Here is a 14,720-nt window from a genome sequence, read left to right as displayed (position 1 = left end):
CAATGAAATGATTGCTGTCACTATATCAATTTGTATTTCTAAAGTTTTATAAGAGCAGTGGTTGTCCTGATATTGAATGGGGACAAGGAAAGGCATAAAAACAGGTTACAAAGCCAGGGTAGCTATTGTAAATTTAGGAAGGGGAGAGTATGAATAAGTATGTTCAGTCCTTTTTTTTTTTTTTTAAAGAGATGCCAGTGCCTCAAACAAGGGATCTTGAGCACAATGTTAGTTAGGAAGACTCCAATGAGCTATACCAAGTCCAGTAGATTTATCGAACTGACTGGTGATGGTTTTGGGAGGATACACATCAAAACATGCCAAATACACTTATACACAAACACACTTCAAATATGTGCAATATAAACTATCAATCATTTCTCAGCAAAGCTGTTAAAATTCACAAGTTGTCTTCTCAGTAGACAATACAATGAAAATTAGAGAATCTAATGCAAAATTAGCATGTGGTCATAAAATATTCTTCCAGAGTCCAGAAAGATCACTGAAATACATTCAAATCAGCATACTGGGGATAGAAGACAACAATAACCACTGGGAAGGTTCAGAGAAGCTCTCATCTCAAGCACATGAATGAAAACTGAACTGCTACAGCCACACCACTGAACTACCCCACCTGAGCACAGCTGAGTTTCCTCACTGCTTGCTTTAAAGGAAGGGGGTTCTTCTTTGCACCCCACTTTGAAAAGCACTCACCCAGAGCTCTGGGATTCTTTTTGAGAAGCCATGACTACTAGCAGGGCGTGACTCTAACCCCAGCACCCTCCTGGAAGAGGGAACAGTTAAGATCAATAAGATCAGTTAGTTTGAGGCTGGCACAAGCTCTATGTTGAGCAGCACAGTATGAGAACCCATCTCAAAGAGTAAAACCCTGAAAACAAAGCCATCTTGTTCTGGATGGTGAAATATACACATCTACAAACTGCAAACATAAAAAAGACTTTACTTCAAAGAGTTGAAGGATGATGGTTAACTCAAGTGACAGATATTTTCTTTTTTGTTTGTGTGTGTTTTCTGTTTTGTTTGTTTGTTTGTTTTGTTTTTCCGAGACAGGGTTTCTGTGTAGCCCTGGCTGTCCTGGAACTCACTCTGTAGACCAGGCTGGCCTCGAACTCAGAAATCTGCCTGCCTCTGCCTCCTGAGTGCTGGGATTAAAGTAAATGTGTGTGCCACCACCGCCCAGCTACAAGTGACAGATATTAAACTGCAGGCTTTCAACTAAAACCCAACATGAAATGGTGCTAAGAGTTTGCAGGGGTCCTAGGTTTAAGTAAAGAGGAAGGAGAAGCGGCAGGGTCATAGAAGAAAAGTCTGAGAAGCAGCAGAAGGGAAGGAGCTGATCAAATGTGAAGATTCGCTGGCACTCCAGAGGGCCTGGCTCGTTAAGTATTTTTCATAAAGTTTGACAAAAGCACCAAGGACCCCAAACTTGAGCTCCCAATCATCAATCTGCTGACAGTCACTAATGGAGCTCTCTCCACATTCCATTTATTTATAGAGTTGTAATACTGCCACCCATCCCAGCAGTATTTTCAGAAATACAACACTATAAGTGAATGTTTTAAAAACTTAAAAAAAAAAAAAAAATCTTTTTTGGAATTTCTGAAATTCAGTGACAGGACTGAATGTATCTCAGTGACACACTTAGACCTCACACTGGCTATCAACACAGTTATACACATGCAGTGGGTCTCATACAGCTGGCACCCACTAAGTATTAAAGAAAAAACAGTTAAAACTAAGAAAATTCAGGTTCCGCTCCATTTTCTCATATCCATAAGGTGTCTCATATCAATCCTGAAAAAGCCTGAAGTCTACCCACCAACTGTCATGTACAAACAGTAATTCTTAGCTTGTTCAGTCTCAGGTTTCTTCTGACTGATGTATCTACTAATATTTACCATATGGATTCAAAATGGAGAATTTTTAAAGGACTTAATCATCAATGTGTAAGATTACAGGCTAATAGTCCAATTTTATTAACTTAATGGTTTTTCTAGAAGCTAAAGTTTCCCAAACAAAAACCATAGTTCTGAGGATGGCCTTGCTTTCTATTTCCATAAATCTCTTCTGTATCGTGTCTAGAAGACAAATGAACTCTAATCTGTTTTTTTGCATTTAATCTGTGATAAAGATGTTTAATATTGAGGAATGTAAAGAAAATCTAGTCCCATAAATATGTACCTTGAGTATTTTAACAGTCTTTCTAGACCTTTCTATCCTTCTATGATACTACACTGAAACTCAAGCAAATATTTATTAACAATATGGAATCTAATGTAACACCAACTGATTCTCTGTACTGTCACATGAAAATCCACCTACTCAACCTTTATTGCCTTTTACCTCTGCATAAGGTAATGTGTAGTGGGCACTTAGAAAGTGCTAGTTCACTGGTGAACCAAGGACATACAGGACATTTCATTACATAAAGTCATACTGTTAGTGCCTCCACAATTTCTCCACAGAATGTTTTAGTTCTGGGAATCTCTCAAGTTCACAGAGGTAAACCCAAACTGTCAAAGTTTTAATTTTAATTTTTAAGTTCAACTTGTCATTGGCAATAGAAACTTTTGGCTTTTCTCAGGCCTACAAGTGCACAAAACCAGTTTATCATTTCTTAGAATGTAAAATGTTTTCTACTACTGTGATAAAACACTGTGACCAAAAGGTAGTTGGTGAGGAAAGTGTTTATTTCATCTTACAGCATGTGGTCCAACATCTCGGGAGATTAGGTCACTAACTCAAGGCAGAAACCTGGAGGCAGGAAGGAATGCAGAGACCATGCAGGAGTGCTGCTGACTGGCCTACTCTGCCTGCTTTCTTAAGCACCCAGCTACACCAAACCAGGGTACCATGCACAGTGAACTGACCCCCTACCCCGTGTCAATCACTCCTACAGGTCAATCTGGTAGTGGCATTTACTCAATTGAGGTCCCTTCTTCCCAAATGACAACAGCCTATGTCAGGTTGACACTTCAACTTCATACAGCTACCTTACTTTGCAATCACTAATGCCTTTTCTGAAAACGATCGTTGTCAGCTCAGTACACTACTATTTAACAAGTACTTCTCTGCTCTCACAGTCAAAACACTTAACAGTGTCAGGTTTGGATTTGTTTTTGAAGACAGGGTTGCAATAGCCCTGGCTATTCTGGAACTCGCTCTGTAGACAGTAGGCTGGCCTTGAACTCGCAGAAACTCCTGCCTCTACCGCTGGAGTGCTGGGACTAAAGACATGGGCCACCACCTCCAAACTGAGAAGTCAGTTTTAAAAACTTTTTTTTATCTGTCTCATTGATAACATTCTAGATGGAACTTTTTTTTTAATTACAATTATTTGACCAAGAGTTCTAGTAAAAGCTGGTGTGACTACCTTTTAAACCCATTGCTTTCGTATAATCCAAGTGTAAACATAGTGTAATGTCAAGTCTTCTAACTATTATGAAAACAAATTTGTCTCCAGAGGTCAGTAAGGGTCTCAGACCCTGAGTTACTATCTTTTTTTTTTTTTTTTTTTGGTTTTTCAAGACAGGTTTTCTCTGTATAGCCCTGGCTGTCCTGGAAATCACTCTGTAGACCAGGCTGGCCTCGAACTCTGAGTTACTATCTTAAGATGATTTACACCCAGAGCCACCATCAGTGGGGTCAGACAGGCTTCCCCTCCCCCGCAACCCTGTTCAACTACCAGAAGCCTTTGTTTCTATTTGTACAACTGGGATATTATCATTTACATTTTAATGGCGATTTTTATTTTATATGTGTAACAGCTAAACAATGCCTAGCTCAGAGTAAACACTCATTCTGAAAAAAACAAAACAAAACAACAAAAAAGAGATAAGTGAACTCACCACTGTCAGGTTCGAGTAGGAAGAACATATAAAAAAAAATTTAAAAACCTAAAACATAAAACTTACTGAACCAGCTCTGTCGCAAATGCCAGAAGCATATCATGTTCATATCCAAAATGAGAGATCTCAAATTAAAGGTCATAATGAGAAAGTAACAACAGGAAAAACAGAACAAGATTCGAGCAAACATGGGTGTTTAAAAAAAAACGACAGCTTCAGCCGAAGGCTAAAAAAGCTAGACTATTTCAAAATAACATCTTAGACAGGAGATGGGGGTGGGGGGAGGGAACTCGGGGTGCTGCTATAGATGGTTCAATGGAAAGAGGGGAGAGGAAAACCAGGGATCTCTTGGTGGACCACCCAAAGAGCTTTGGGGCAGAGCCACTCAGACACATCCAGTCAGCTACGAGTCCTACAGTATATTGAGGCGAAGGATGAAAATCGACTTACCCACGTAAGCTCCTAATTCTTGTAATTTCCCCTTAATGGCACTCTGAGGGAGAGAAGAAAAACAAAACAAACCAGCAAAGGTACCCGTGAAAACCGCGACAGTGAAAGAGCCGCTCCGCGCAACCGGGAGGTGGGGGAGGGGACGCCCGCCCCCCTCGCGGCGCTTCCCGCCGCCGCTCCGGTGCCTCTCACGGGCCCGCCCGCGTCCCCCGAGCCGACCGCCGCGTCTGCGCTCCGTCGGAGGCGGCCGGCGCGGAGGAGACGCGGCAGGCCGGGCCCAGCCGCCCCGTTACTCCTGGCAACCGCCCGCCCGCCCGCCATGCCCAGCGCCCGCCGACGCCCGCCTCACCCGGATCTTGCGGCTGATCTCGGTGCCGATTTCCATGGCTCGGCGGCGGGCGGCCGGCTCGCCACTGCGCGGCGCCTCCGTTACCTGGAGCCCGCCGCGGGCTGCCACCCTGCAGCCTGACCCCGGACGCCGCTGCCGCAGCCGCCACCACAGCCGCCGCTCCGCCTCCGCCTTGCGCGTCCCCGCCCCTGCTGGCGCCCCCGTGCAAGTGGGAGCCAGCGCGCATGCGCCTGAGCACACGCATGCGCTCTCGCGCGCGCGCGTGTGTGTCCCGGGCAGGGGGGCGGGGTCTGGAACCTATGCTCTGGCGACCACTGCTGGTCGCGCAGAGGACAATGGCCTAAGGGGGTTACCTGGTTTCACCTTCCTCTTTCTAGGCCTCGGGAGCCTTTCTTTTTCCCTTTCATGGTTTCTCATTTGCAAATTTTAGTCTACAGGTAATCAGGATGAAGTAATGTATAGGTCAAACATTATGAGCCTTGATCTGAGTTCAAATCTAACCTCGAGTATCACTATGGGATTAATACATATATATTATTAAATGACAAAAAGGAGATTATTTTCTAGAAGATGTACTATTATTACACTCGAGGAGGTGGAGGGGCAGTTTTCAGAACCCATGACCTTACTTTAATTCTAGAGGGATGTTTTGTTTTGGTTTGGTTTTTCAAGACAGGGTTTCTCTGTGTAGCCCCGGCTGTTCTGGAACTTGCTCTGAAAACCAGGCTGGCCTTGAACCCAGTGATCCACCTGCCTCTGCCTCCTGAGGGCTGCCAGCTGCAGGCAGCAAGAGTGGTATGTGTCACCCTCTAGTGTTACAACAACCTGTAGTGTGGACAGTGTGACTGGAAAGTGGAGCCCTCTAGTGTTAAGAGTTGGTGCGCAGGCCTGGGTTTTTGGGTGTCAGCCCTGAATGTATTAGAGCTCCTTGGGCCTAGACATTGGGCTTGCTGCTCTCAGTCTCAGCTGGGATTGCAGCCTCCTGCAGGTCCTCGGTACTGGGATTTCTCAGGCCATGATGGCAGCCAGCGATACAGCTCTCAGCCAGGTGCCTGGCACACTTGGCCCTGAAGACCTGACCGCTCTCACAGATTCTTGTGACCAGGGCCTGCAGGTTCTCTTCTTTGGCACATCATTGCTTTTCAAGCTTAGGCTCTGAGCCTCCTGTTCCCCCTCTCAGCTTCTTACCTTACCCTGGCCACTCTGGAACAGCTCCCTCCCTCTTCTATCTCCTGCCTCTCTTTGGGTCCCCGCAGCTGAAAGTGGGTCAGGAAAGAGAGCCTGAGAGAAGCCTCTTGTTAAGCCGGCTGTTGTAACCATAGGGTAAGCTGCTCCCGAGAGTGTCCTCCGGGCCTGAACAGTCTGCTTCTATAGCTCAAAATGGGATGTTTGGATTAATCACAGCTATTTGTTTTGGCCAAGCCCAGCCATATGTTGGACTAATCAGAGCTTTGCCTCTTAGCACCAATTACAGCTATCTGTCTGCTAGAACACAAGGAGAAGAGCTTGCCCTCTGGCCTAGGAAGAGATAATTGCAGGTTTGTTTGAAGTTCTTCAAGGCTCAGGATCACAAACTATCAGGTACAAAATCTTTCCAGCAGCCCTCACTGGAGCCGCACATTCAGGAGCTGGGACGATCAGATCGACTGCAGTTTCTGTGTAGTTGTTTCAGGGTGTCTGTGGGGTGCTCAGGACTGTTGGTGCTGGTCTAAGAGCAGTCTGGTTGTTTGCTAGACTCCTTCATGTAGGGCATCTGGGGCAGCAAGGGAGAGTGCAATGGCTGCAAAGAGGTGTTCAAATTGTTCAAATCCTAACAGCTCTGCTAGATTGTAGGAAAACGAGCATGAGAAGGTGTGCTCACAATACAAACTGAAAGAACCTGTCACTTGAAGTGATGTCAACAGATCTGAAAGTTCTTTAGCATACTCCACTCCCCTAGAGACAAGGAGGTCAACCCGTCACTTCCCACGTGCTGTCATCTCCTTGCTAACAATGACCGACTCTCCCATCTCAGCCATGTTCTTGCCTGAGACCCACTCCCAAAATTTACGTAGCTCTGTCCGCTTCACTTTCTTCTGAATTCAGCATTTTCAGTGCTAATTCATCTTTATCATCTGCAATTCAAATTTATTTCTACACTAGAGTCCTTTCATTCTCCCCTACACTAGAGTCCTTTCATTCTCCCTGTTCCCGACAGGGAGAATGAAACGTGGAAGAATCCTTTTCCAGAATAGACATCCAGAAAGGTTTTTCCATTCTCCCCACATTCCTCCAAGTCACTAAGTGGTTTGGAGTAGGTGTTGGTGTTGGTGTTGGTGTTGGTGTTGGTGTTGGTTTTGGTTTTGGTGTTGGTTTTGGTGTTGGTGTTGGGTTGGTGTTGGTGTTAGCTTTGTGACAGGGCCACACTGTTTGGACTCAGATTCCTGTTCCACCTGCTTAGCCTCTGAGGTGCTGGGATTACAGGCATGCACCAACTATGCCCATATTCTTCTTTAATAAAAAATCTTTATTGGTTCTTTGTGAATTTCACGTCATATACCCCATCTCCCCATCATACCTGCCCTCCACCCTTGCAACCTCCCTCTAAACAGAGAAAAAAAAAATCTCATTGTAGAAGCTATAGTGTGTCCCACAGTATTCCCTTTGTCCACACTTCTTAGCTTGCAAATGTTCATTGGAATCGCTAGTTGGTTTAGTACAAGGCCTCTGGCTTCTGTACTCTAGCAATACCGGAACTTCACCTGGACTCCTCTCAGATATCCTGTTGTTGCTCTGTGTGGTGGAGACTCTGTAGTTTTGGATCTGTAGGACTAGTTCCTTCCTGCACTGCAGCAGTTCACTGATGCAGTAGGTGCTGGGGCAGGCCAATTTAAAGCTCTAGATCTGGGTATCCGAGCTAGTCAGCCGACAGGCTCTCAAGCTCTCCCCAGCACCATGCACATCCAGGGCCAGCTCTACCTGCTGTCCAGGAGAGGTGCAGGGCCAGCTCTCCCACATGGTTCAGCTGGTGAGGGATGTGGCCATAATCCTGGGGCCAGTTTTCCCACCTGCTACCCTGTTCCAAGTGACAAGTAAGGGATGGATTATACCTAGCTTAAGAGCTAGTTTCTACTAATCAGCAATCGGTGCATAATCAGAGACCATGGGTTTAGCAGTTTAGAACATACATGCTTCTTTTCTCAGAGTTTCCATTAATTAGCAAGGTAAGCACAGCTTGCTTGGATCTTAAGCTCAGAGTCTCAGCAGGCCTCAGCAGAGGTGGTGGACAGGAACTTGACTAAGGAAGAATTTCATTCCAGGCTCATTAGCAGGAAATGATGTCCTGGGATCTTTAGGAACAAAGGCTCCATCTTTTTGCCTGCTGTGGTCTAAAAGCTGTGTTCTTATTCTAGAAGATAGCCCACAGTTACATGCCAAGAACACCACCTATATGGCTGCTCTGTTAACTTAGCAAAGATAAAGATGACCCTCCACCCTGCAGCACACACTGGTTCCTCTGTTAAGGACTTTTGTCTCATTCAGTTGGGCTTAAGTGAGTTAGGACCTTTTTTATATCTCCATAATCTTTTGTCTTCACCATACCCATTAATTAAAGTAATCTGCACTCCCAGGAATTATAGAAGAGTAGAAGTCACGGGGCCACCCTGGATCTGGCTGTCATAGGCCCCCTGACCTGTGACAATTCTTTTTGTTTTGTTTTGTTTTGTTTGTATGTTTGTTTTGAGACAGGGTTTCTTTATGTAGCAGCCCTGGCCTCAAACTCAGAAATCCACTTGCCTCTGCCTCCCAAATGCTGGGATTAAAAGCATGTGCCACCACTGCCAGCTCGACCTGTGACAATTCTTCTGGCATCTGTAAGTAAATGACTATGACATCTTAGGTTTCCTACTGTGACTATCAATTTATGTATGCGCTCATCCTCCCTAGCAAAATGATAGACTGAGTGCCATGCGTCTTATATTTCTACAGAAGTTCTTTCAGGATGGTAGGCACATGACAAACATTTATCAAATACTTGTAGGTTAAAAGAAATCAAAGACTTGACTTGCAAAAGCATTTCTCCTGGGTAAATTCAGTGACCACAGAGACATGCAACATTGAGGAGACATGGAGGAGGAGCAGGTGACAAGAACAGGGACCCTGGAGCCAGAATGTCTGGGTTGGAGTGCAGCTTGGCTGCTCTCTGACACCTCAGGTGAGGAGCTGCTTTTCTTGGTACCTCGGTTTCCTCATCTGTAGCACAAATACGATAGTTTTCCCCTTCTAAAAGTTCTTATAAGGTTGAGGTAAGTTAATATTTGCAAAGCATTTTGAGCCGCGCCTGGCTCACAGCAGCACTGTGTTTGTTGATTAAAAATTCAATGCCTGCACTGAGCCAGACACTGTGTTTGGAGGCAGAGCACAGATGAGCAGGACCAAGTCTCTGGGCTTATCACCCAGTTCAAGAGTCGGGTAAGTTGTTGTTGTTGTTGTTTTTCCTACTCTTTTTATCCACCATTCCATAGCCAAGAACAGGAACATGTTTTTACCATTATTGTACCTTAAACAGATTGGCATTCAACAATTTAGTTACTATTGGAAAAATCTTGTGTGAAAAACGAGCCAAGAGCATTTTCATTAAAAGATATTCAGAGGCCTGGAGAGATGGCTCAGTCAGAAAAGCATTTGTATATAAGACCTGAATAACCCCAGCACCCCCATGAGAAAGCCAGGCATGGCATTTGGTGCCTGTGATACCAGAACTGGGGGCCTGGAGCTAGGAGGATACACAGGGATTGCTGGTCAGCTACTCTAGGCAAATCAGCAAACTCTAGGTCCAGTGAGAGGCCTTGCCCTGGAAATAAGATGGAGAGCAATTGAAGAAGACATTAACACCCACTTCTGGCCTGCACACACACACACACACACACACACACACACACACACACACACACACACACACAGAGTCAGGTGCTGTGGCACATGTCTATAGTTCCAGCACTACATAGCAAGATCCTCTTTTTTTTTTTTAATGTCTCAATGTTTTATAGTTTTCTCAGTATGGTAATCATTTATTTCTGTATTTATTTCTGTATTTATTTATTTACTGTATATGCATACCCTGTAGCTGTACAGATGGTTGTAAGCCTTCATTTGGTTGTTGGGAAATGAATTTAGTACCTCTTGTCACTTCGGCAAACCCTGTTCGCTCTGGTCGACCCTGCTTGCTCCCATCAACTCTGCTCCCTCAATCCCTGATTGCTCTGGGCCCAAAGATTTATTTATCATTATATATAAGTACACTGTATCTGTCTTCAGATGCACCAGAAGAGGGCGTCAGATTTCATTATGGGTGATTGTGAGCTACCATGTTGTTGCTGGGATTTGAACTCAGGACCTTCAGAAGAGCAGTCAGTGCTCTTACCTGCTGAGCCATCTCGCCAGCGCCCCCTCCCCTTTTCTTAAATTCATAACAAGGAATTTATTTAAAGGTATTGAAGACATGGCTCTCTTTTAGACAACCAGCTTATAATTATGGAACAGGGAAGTGCAGGCTATTTGAGAACTGAAACACATTCAGATCTCAGATGAAGAGGCGGCTGAGTCATAGAGAACCCCCGCTAAGCCAATGGCACTTAGGGCTTGGAGGCTGTTCAGGGCGCTTTTCTGTGAGATGCAGCTTTCACAGTCCACATCCTTGAAGGGCTAGAAGTATTAGTCTCACAAAAGAATAAACTGCCCCATGACAAATGGCATATTTTTCTTCTAAGGGATAGTATGAGAGCCAGATCACAATGAACTACAGTGCCAGCTAAGAGGGCTCTTGGCTACCTTCCAAATAGAGGCGAGAACTGAAAAAGAGCATTGGTCATGAAGTCAGCCAACCACAGCTCTATGGAGCCCGAAGTCCCCTTAACAATGGTAGCCCCTGTGCCTCCAGTCTCCCCAAGGGCTACATTTCAGTTGGCTTTTGTGCCCTGCCCCGTGTGTGTGTGTGTGTGTGTGTGTGTGTGTGTGTGTGTGTGTGTTACCAGTCTGTGTGGAAGAGGGGACTAGAGGTGGTAGCTTTTTCCCAGCCTGAAATGCTTTTCTTGTCCTCCAGTGTTCAGTGACTTTGTATTTGTCTTTCTGGATTCAAACAGAGAGTTCTCACAATGATTAACTAGGCATTATCAATCTACTTGTGTTATACCTTTGTGTGAATTTCCTTAGTTACCTAAAATCATATCTTAACCTATTGTTCACAAGATGAGTCCCTGAGAGGGCAGGGACATGCATCTTATCTTTCTCCACGCAACACGCAACTGAAGAGACGTTTTTCTTCAGTACTGGCTATCAAATGGCATATCTGCCTTTGAATCAGAATCTCTATATGCTGGAAACCTGGGGGTAATAGCATTTGCCTCCAGTGATGCAAGTCTGGATACTGGAATTCAGTCTCCCGAACCCAAGCAAAGCAACTCCACAGTTGCCCTCTGACCTCCACGCATGCAACATGGCACCTCCTCCACCAATAATAATAGATAAAAATTGTTTAAAAAGAACCCTTAAGTATTGGGAATTACTATTTTATCAGTCACTCTTGCTATGAAAATGACACCATTGTTGTAATATTATTTCCATGAAGTCCAGGAGAACTGATCCTCAAAAGTCATCATTCCTAAACTTGTGGAGGTCTCAGGCCAAGTGCAAAGGTGAAGATCCCAGGTGCAAGGGTGAAGATCCCAGGTGCAAGGGTGAAGATCCCAGGTACAAGGGTGAAGATCCCAGGTGCAAGGGTGAAGATCCCAGGTGCAAAGGTGAAGATCCCAGGTGCAAGGGTGAAGATCCCAGGTGCAAAGGTGAAGATCCCAGGTGCAAGGGTGAAGATCCCAGGTGCAAAGGTGATTTCACCTGTCGGGCCCCCTGGAACTATGGTTATGAATAATTGTGTGCCAACATGTAAGTGTCGGGAATTGAACCAGGGTCCTCTGTAAAAGCAACAAAGTGCTCTGAGCCACTAAGTCATGTCTCCAGCCCCTAGACCTTACATTTGTTGGTTATATTCTTCACCGTCTCTCCTAGGCAGCATTGTTTTTGTAGGGTGAAGTAATGCCTTCAGTCAGGATTTTTTTTTTTTTTTTTTTTTTTTTGGTTTTTTTTCGAGACAGGGTTTCTCTGTGTAGCCCTGGCTGTCCTGGAACTCACTCTGTAGACCAGGCTGGCCTCGAACTCAGAAATCCGCCTGCCTCTGCCTCCCGAGTGCTAGGATTAAACGCATGCGCCACCATGGCCTGGCAGTCAGGATTCTTGTAGTGAACAATAACTTATATTGTAGAATATGAAGGATTTCACCAAGATACCAAAGCAGATTAAGTCCTAGGAAAATACCGTTTGAGGAGCTGGAGGAATGGTTGGTAAAGAGTGTGCAGTGGTGGCACACACCTTTCATCCCAGCACTTGGGAGGCAGAGGCAGGCAGATTTCTGAGTTCGAGGCCAGCCTGGTCTACAAAGTGAGTTCCAGGACAGCCAGGGCTACACAGAGAAACCCTGTCTGGGAAAGACCAAACAAACAAACAAACAAAAAAGTGCGCAGGACTTCTGCAAAGGACACATGTTAGGTTCCTAGCACTCATACTGGGCTGCAACTCCAGCTCTAGGGTGTCCAGTGTCCTTTTCCAGCCTCCAAAGACATTTGTACTCATGTATACACACCTGCCCATACACAGACAAACACACAGCTTTAAAAACTCCTTGTCAGTGGATCGATCACTCAAACCCATGTCCTCCCAGCCTGACACTATTATCATTTTAGGTCAGAGCTTTCTTTCTAGAATTCTCTCTCTCTCTCTCTCTCTCTCTCTCTCTCTCTCTCTCTCTCTCTCTCTCTCTGTGTGTGTGTGTGTGTGTGTGTGTGTAAGGAGAGTATGTGCATACAAATGCAGGGACAGGCAGATGCTTGAGGTGTTGGGTCCCCGTTGGAGCTGGCATTACAGTGTTTGTGAGCCACCTAAAATGGGAGCTAGGAACTGAACACAGGTCCTCTGCTAGAACAACCCTTGCCCTTACCTGCTGAGTCATCTCTCTAGCACTCTTTCTAAATTGTATTTGTATAATTTAATTAGAATTGCCTTCAATTGTAGAAGTGTGTATGACGTGCCACCTTCTGGGTAATAAATAAGATGTAGGCATGTGCACTGTGCACGTATGTGCAGAATAGTCTGTATCTCTCTAAGAATACATAGGAATCAAATAACTCTCCAGAAAAGCTGGGCATCTGGCAGGCAGAGTGGGGAGACTCTCACTTAACAGTCGTGCTGTAAATGTTGGGGTTAAACCGTATAAATCGCCTCACCCCCTTTTGTAGAAAATATTCACCAGTAACTTATGCCTAATAATGTGTCCTCATGCCTTGCCATGGGGATGTTTCTGCCAAATTAACATGACTGAAGGAAACAGAGCTTAAGTGCATGGTTGGTAAATGACATCTGTAGACTGTGAAGAAGTTCAACTTGGTTGTCTAAAGCACCACTTGGGTTTTAGGATCATTTTCTATTTTTAAAATTCTTTCATTTTCTTCCCGATTCAATTAACACGTTTTTATTTAGTGCCTACTGTCTGCCCAGAACTGCCCTCGGAATTCTAAGAGGTATAAATGAACCCTCTACGAAACAATTTATAATATTCTTGCCAAGTGAGGCAGCCTCGGGGTGGCTAGAACTTTTTTTTTTTTTTTTTTTTTTTTTTAAATCTTGGAAGTAGAGCTCTGAATTGAGTCTGAGAGGCGGGAGGGTTGACATAAATGGAAAGGGGTCTGGAGGCGCTGCCCCCTCTTTGTTGGGGACAAAGGGCATGCTGAAGAGAAGAGAGCTTATTAGAGTGGCCAAGGACGCACTCTAGACCACACATAGAAGTCTAGTAGCTGAACTTCACCTTGGGCGAACACTGGGAAAGAATGACAAACCAGAGGGAGAGTAACCATGGGAGTAGTGCGAAGGGGAAGACCGCTGAGGAGATGAAGCCAGGTGCTCACGGTGAGGGGTTAGCAAGAATACAGTCTAATAATGAGCACCGGAGTCCCGCTAGGGGCAGCTCCACTCGGTTCTTTTCTCGGCTTCTTCCATGGTTACCCCTTGGCAGTAAGTAGTCCTTCCCAGTGGTTCCCCAAGGTAAAACTAAGCTATCAGTCATTTAGGGGAGATCTAGAGTGACTTCCCTGGTCTTCCTTATTTCTAGAACTCTTATCCCTCTGCTCCCTAGTGACTTCTGGGGAGCAGCACCGCCAGCCCATTTGGGTCAGTTTTCCACTTCTCTCCAAGTTCAGAGTTCCTACAGAGGAGCAGTGTGTGCTTGATGGGAGGAGCAGGCACGTAAAGGGGGTGGGGTGGGGGCGTGTAGAAAGTCTTGAACCGTCTCCAGCAAAGTACCAGAGTACTTCAATAACCCCAGTTTTTTACAGACCACCAGTTAATAATGCAACCGAGCCCTTTCTACGTGGACTCAAAATAACCTCCCCTTCACCTCCTTTTTTTTCTTCTTCTTCAAAGCTCTGCTTTATTTGGAAACTTAAAATAACTGGTCACACGGTTAAAAACAGCAGCGGCGCGCCCCCTCCCCGGTGGCCGGCCGCAGCTGTCCGGCCTCCCCCGCGCCCTGCCGCCCGCATTCCAACTCTCTGAGGTCACGCGCCGCCGCCTCCCCGGATCCGCGCGCCCGGCCCAAGGGGAGGGACGCGGGCCCCGCAGCTCCGGCCCCGGCCCCTGAGCTCCCCCAGCGAGTGCCGCCGCGGCCCGGCCGGTGCGGGCAAGGCGTGCGGTCGGCGCGCGGGCCTGGGGCGCGTGCGAGCGAAGCAGCAGCGGCTGCGGCGGCCGCGCGGAGCCCGGGGAGGCGGGACGCCGAGCCGGAGCGCGGCCCCGACCCGGCGGGAGCCGGAGCAGGTGAGGCGCGGGGGACTCGGGCAGGGGCGTAACAAAGAGCGAAGTCTTCCCTTGCTCGCTCTGATCTCCTAGTCATTTCTAAAAAGAGTCTGGAACTTCCATTCCGGACTCCTCCGCGGATGGTTGCGGCTTAGTTCTGGATCGGGGTTTGAAAT

At 46.1% G+C, this 14,720-nt stretch overlaps 2 protein-coding genes across 8 annotated transcripts in view; one reads left to right on the top strand and one right to left on the bottom strand.

Annotated features, from left to right (window-relative positions):
- Window positions 1-4,852, bottom strand: part of Zc3h14 (zinc finger CCCH-type containing 14) — a 42,549-nt gene extending 37,697 nt beyond the window's left edge. For 4 of the 7 annotated variants that reach the window (XM_021202773.1, XM_021202775.1, XM_029540730.1 and 1 more), the window contains exons 1-2: window positions 4,669-4,846; window positions 4,320-4,362 (exon numbers count right to left, since the gene is read on the bottom strand). In XM_021202773.1, coding sequence (XP_021058432.1) covers window positions 4,320-4,362; window positions 4,669-4,704 — 79 coding nt within the window. In that variant the 5' untranslated portion in view covers window positions 4,705-4,846. Of the gene's footprint in view, window positions 1-4,319; window positions 4,363-4,668 lie in introns of all 7 variants that reach the window. The other 3 variants (XM_029540731.1, XM_029540732.1, XM_029540733.1) reach the window with 1 other exon arrangement.
- A 9,662-nt stretch (window positions 4,853-14,514) lies between these two features.
- The window catches only part of Ptpn21 (protein tyrosine phosphatase non-receptor type 21), a 64,359-nt gene continuing 64,153 nt past the window's right edge, over window positions 14,515-14,720 (top strand). Inside the window, exon 1 of the mRNA XM_021201431.2 lies at window positions 14,515-14,565. The gene's annotated coding sequence lies outside the window, so the exon portion shown is untranslated. The remainder of the gene's footprint in view (window positions 14,566-14,720) is intronic.

This window comes from Mus pahari, chromosome 7 (assembly GCF_900095145.1).
Source record: "Mus pahari chromosome 7, PAHARI_EIJ_v1.1, whole genome shotgun sequence".
NCBI lineage: Eukaryota > Metazoa > Chordata > Mammalia > Rodentia > Muridae > Mus > Mus pahari.
This window is presented reverse-complemented; position numbering and strand designations above follow the sequence as displayed.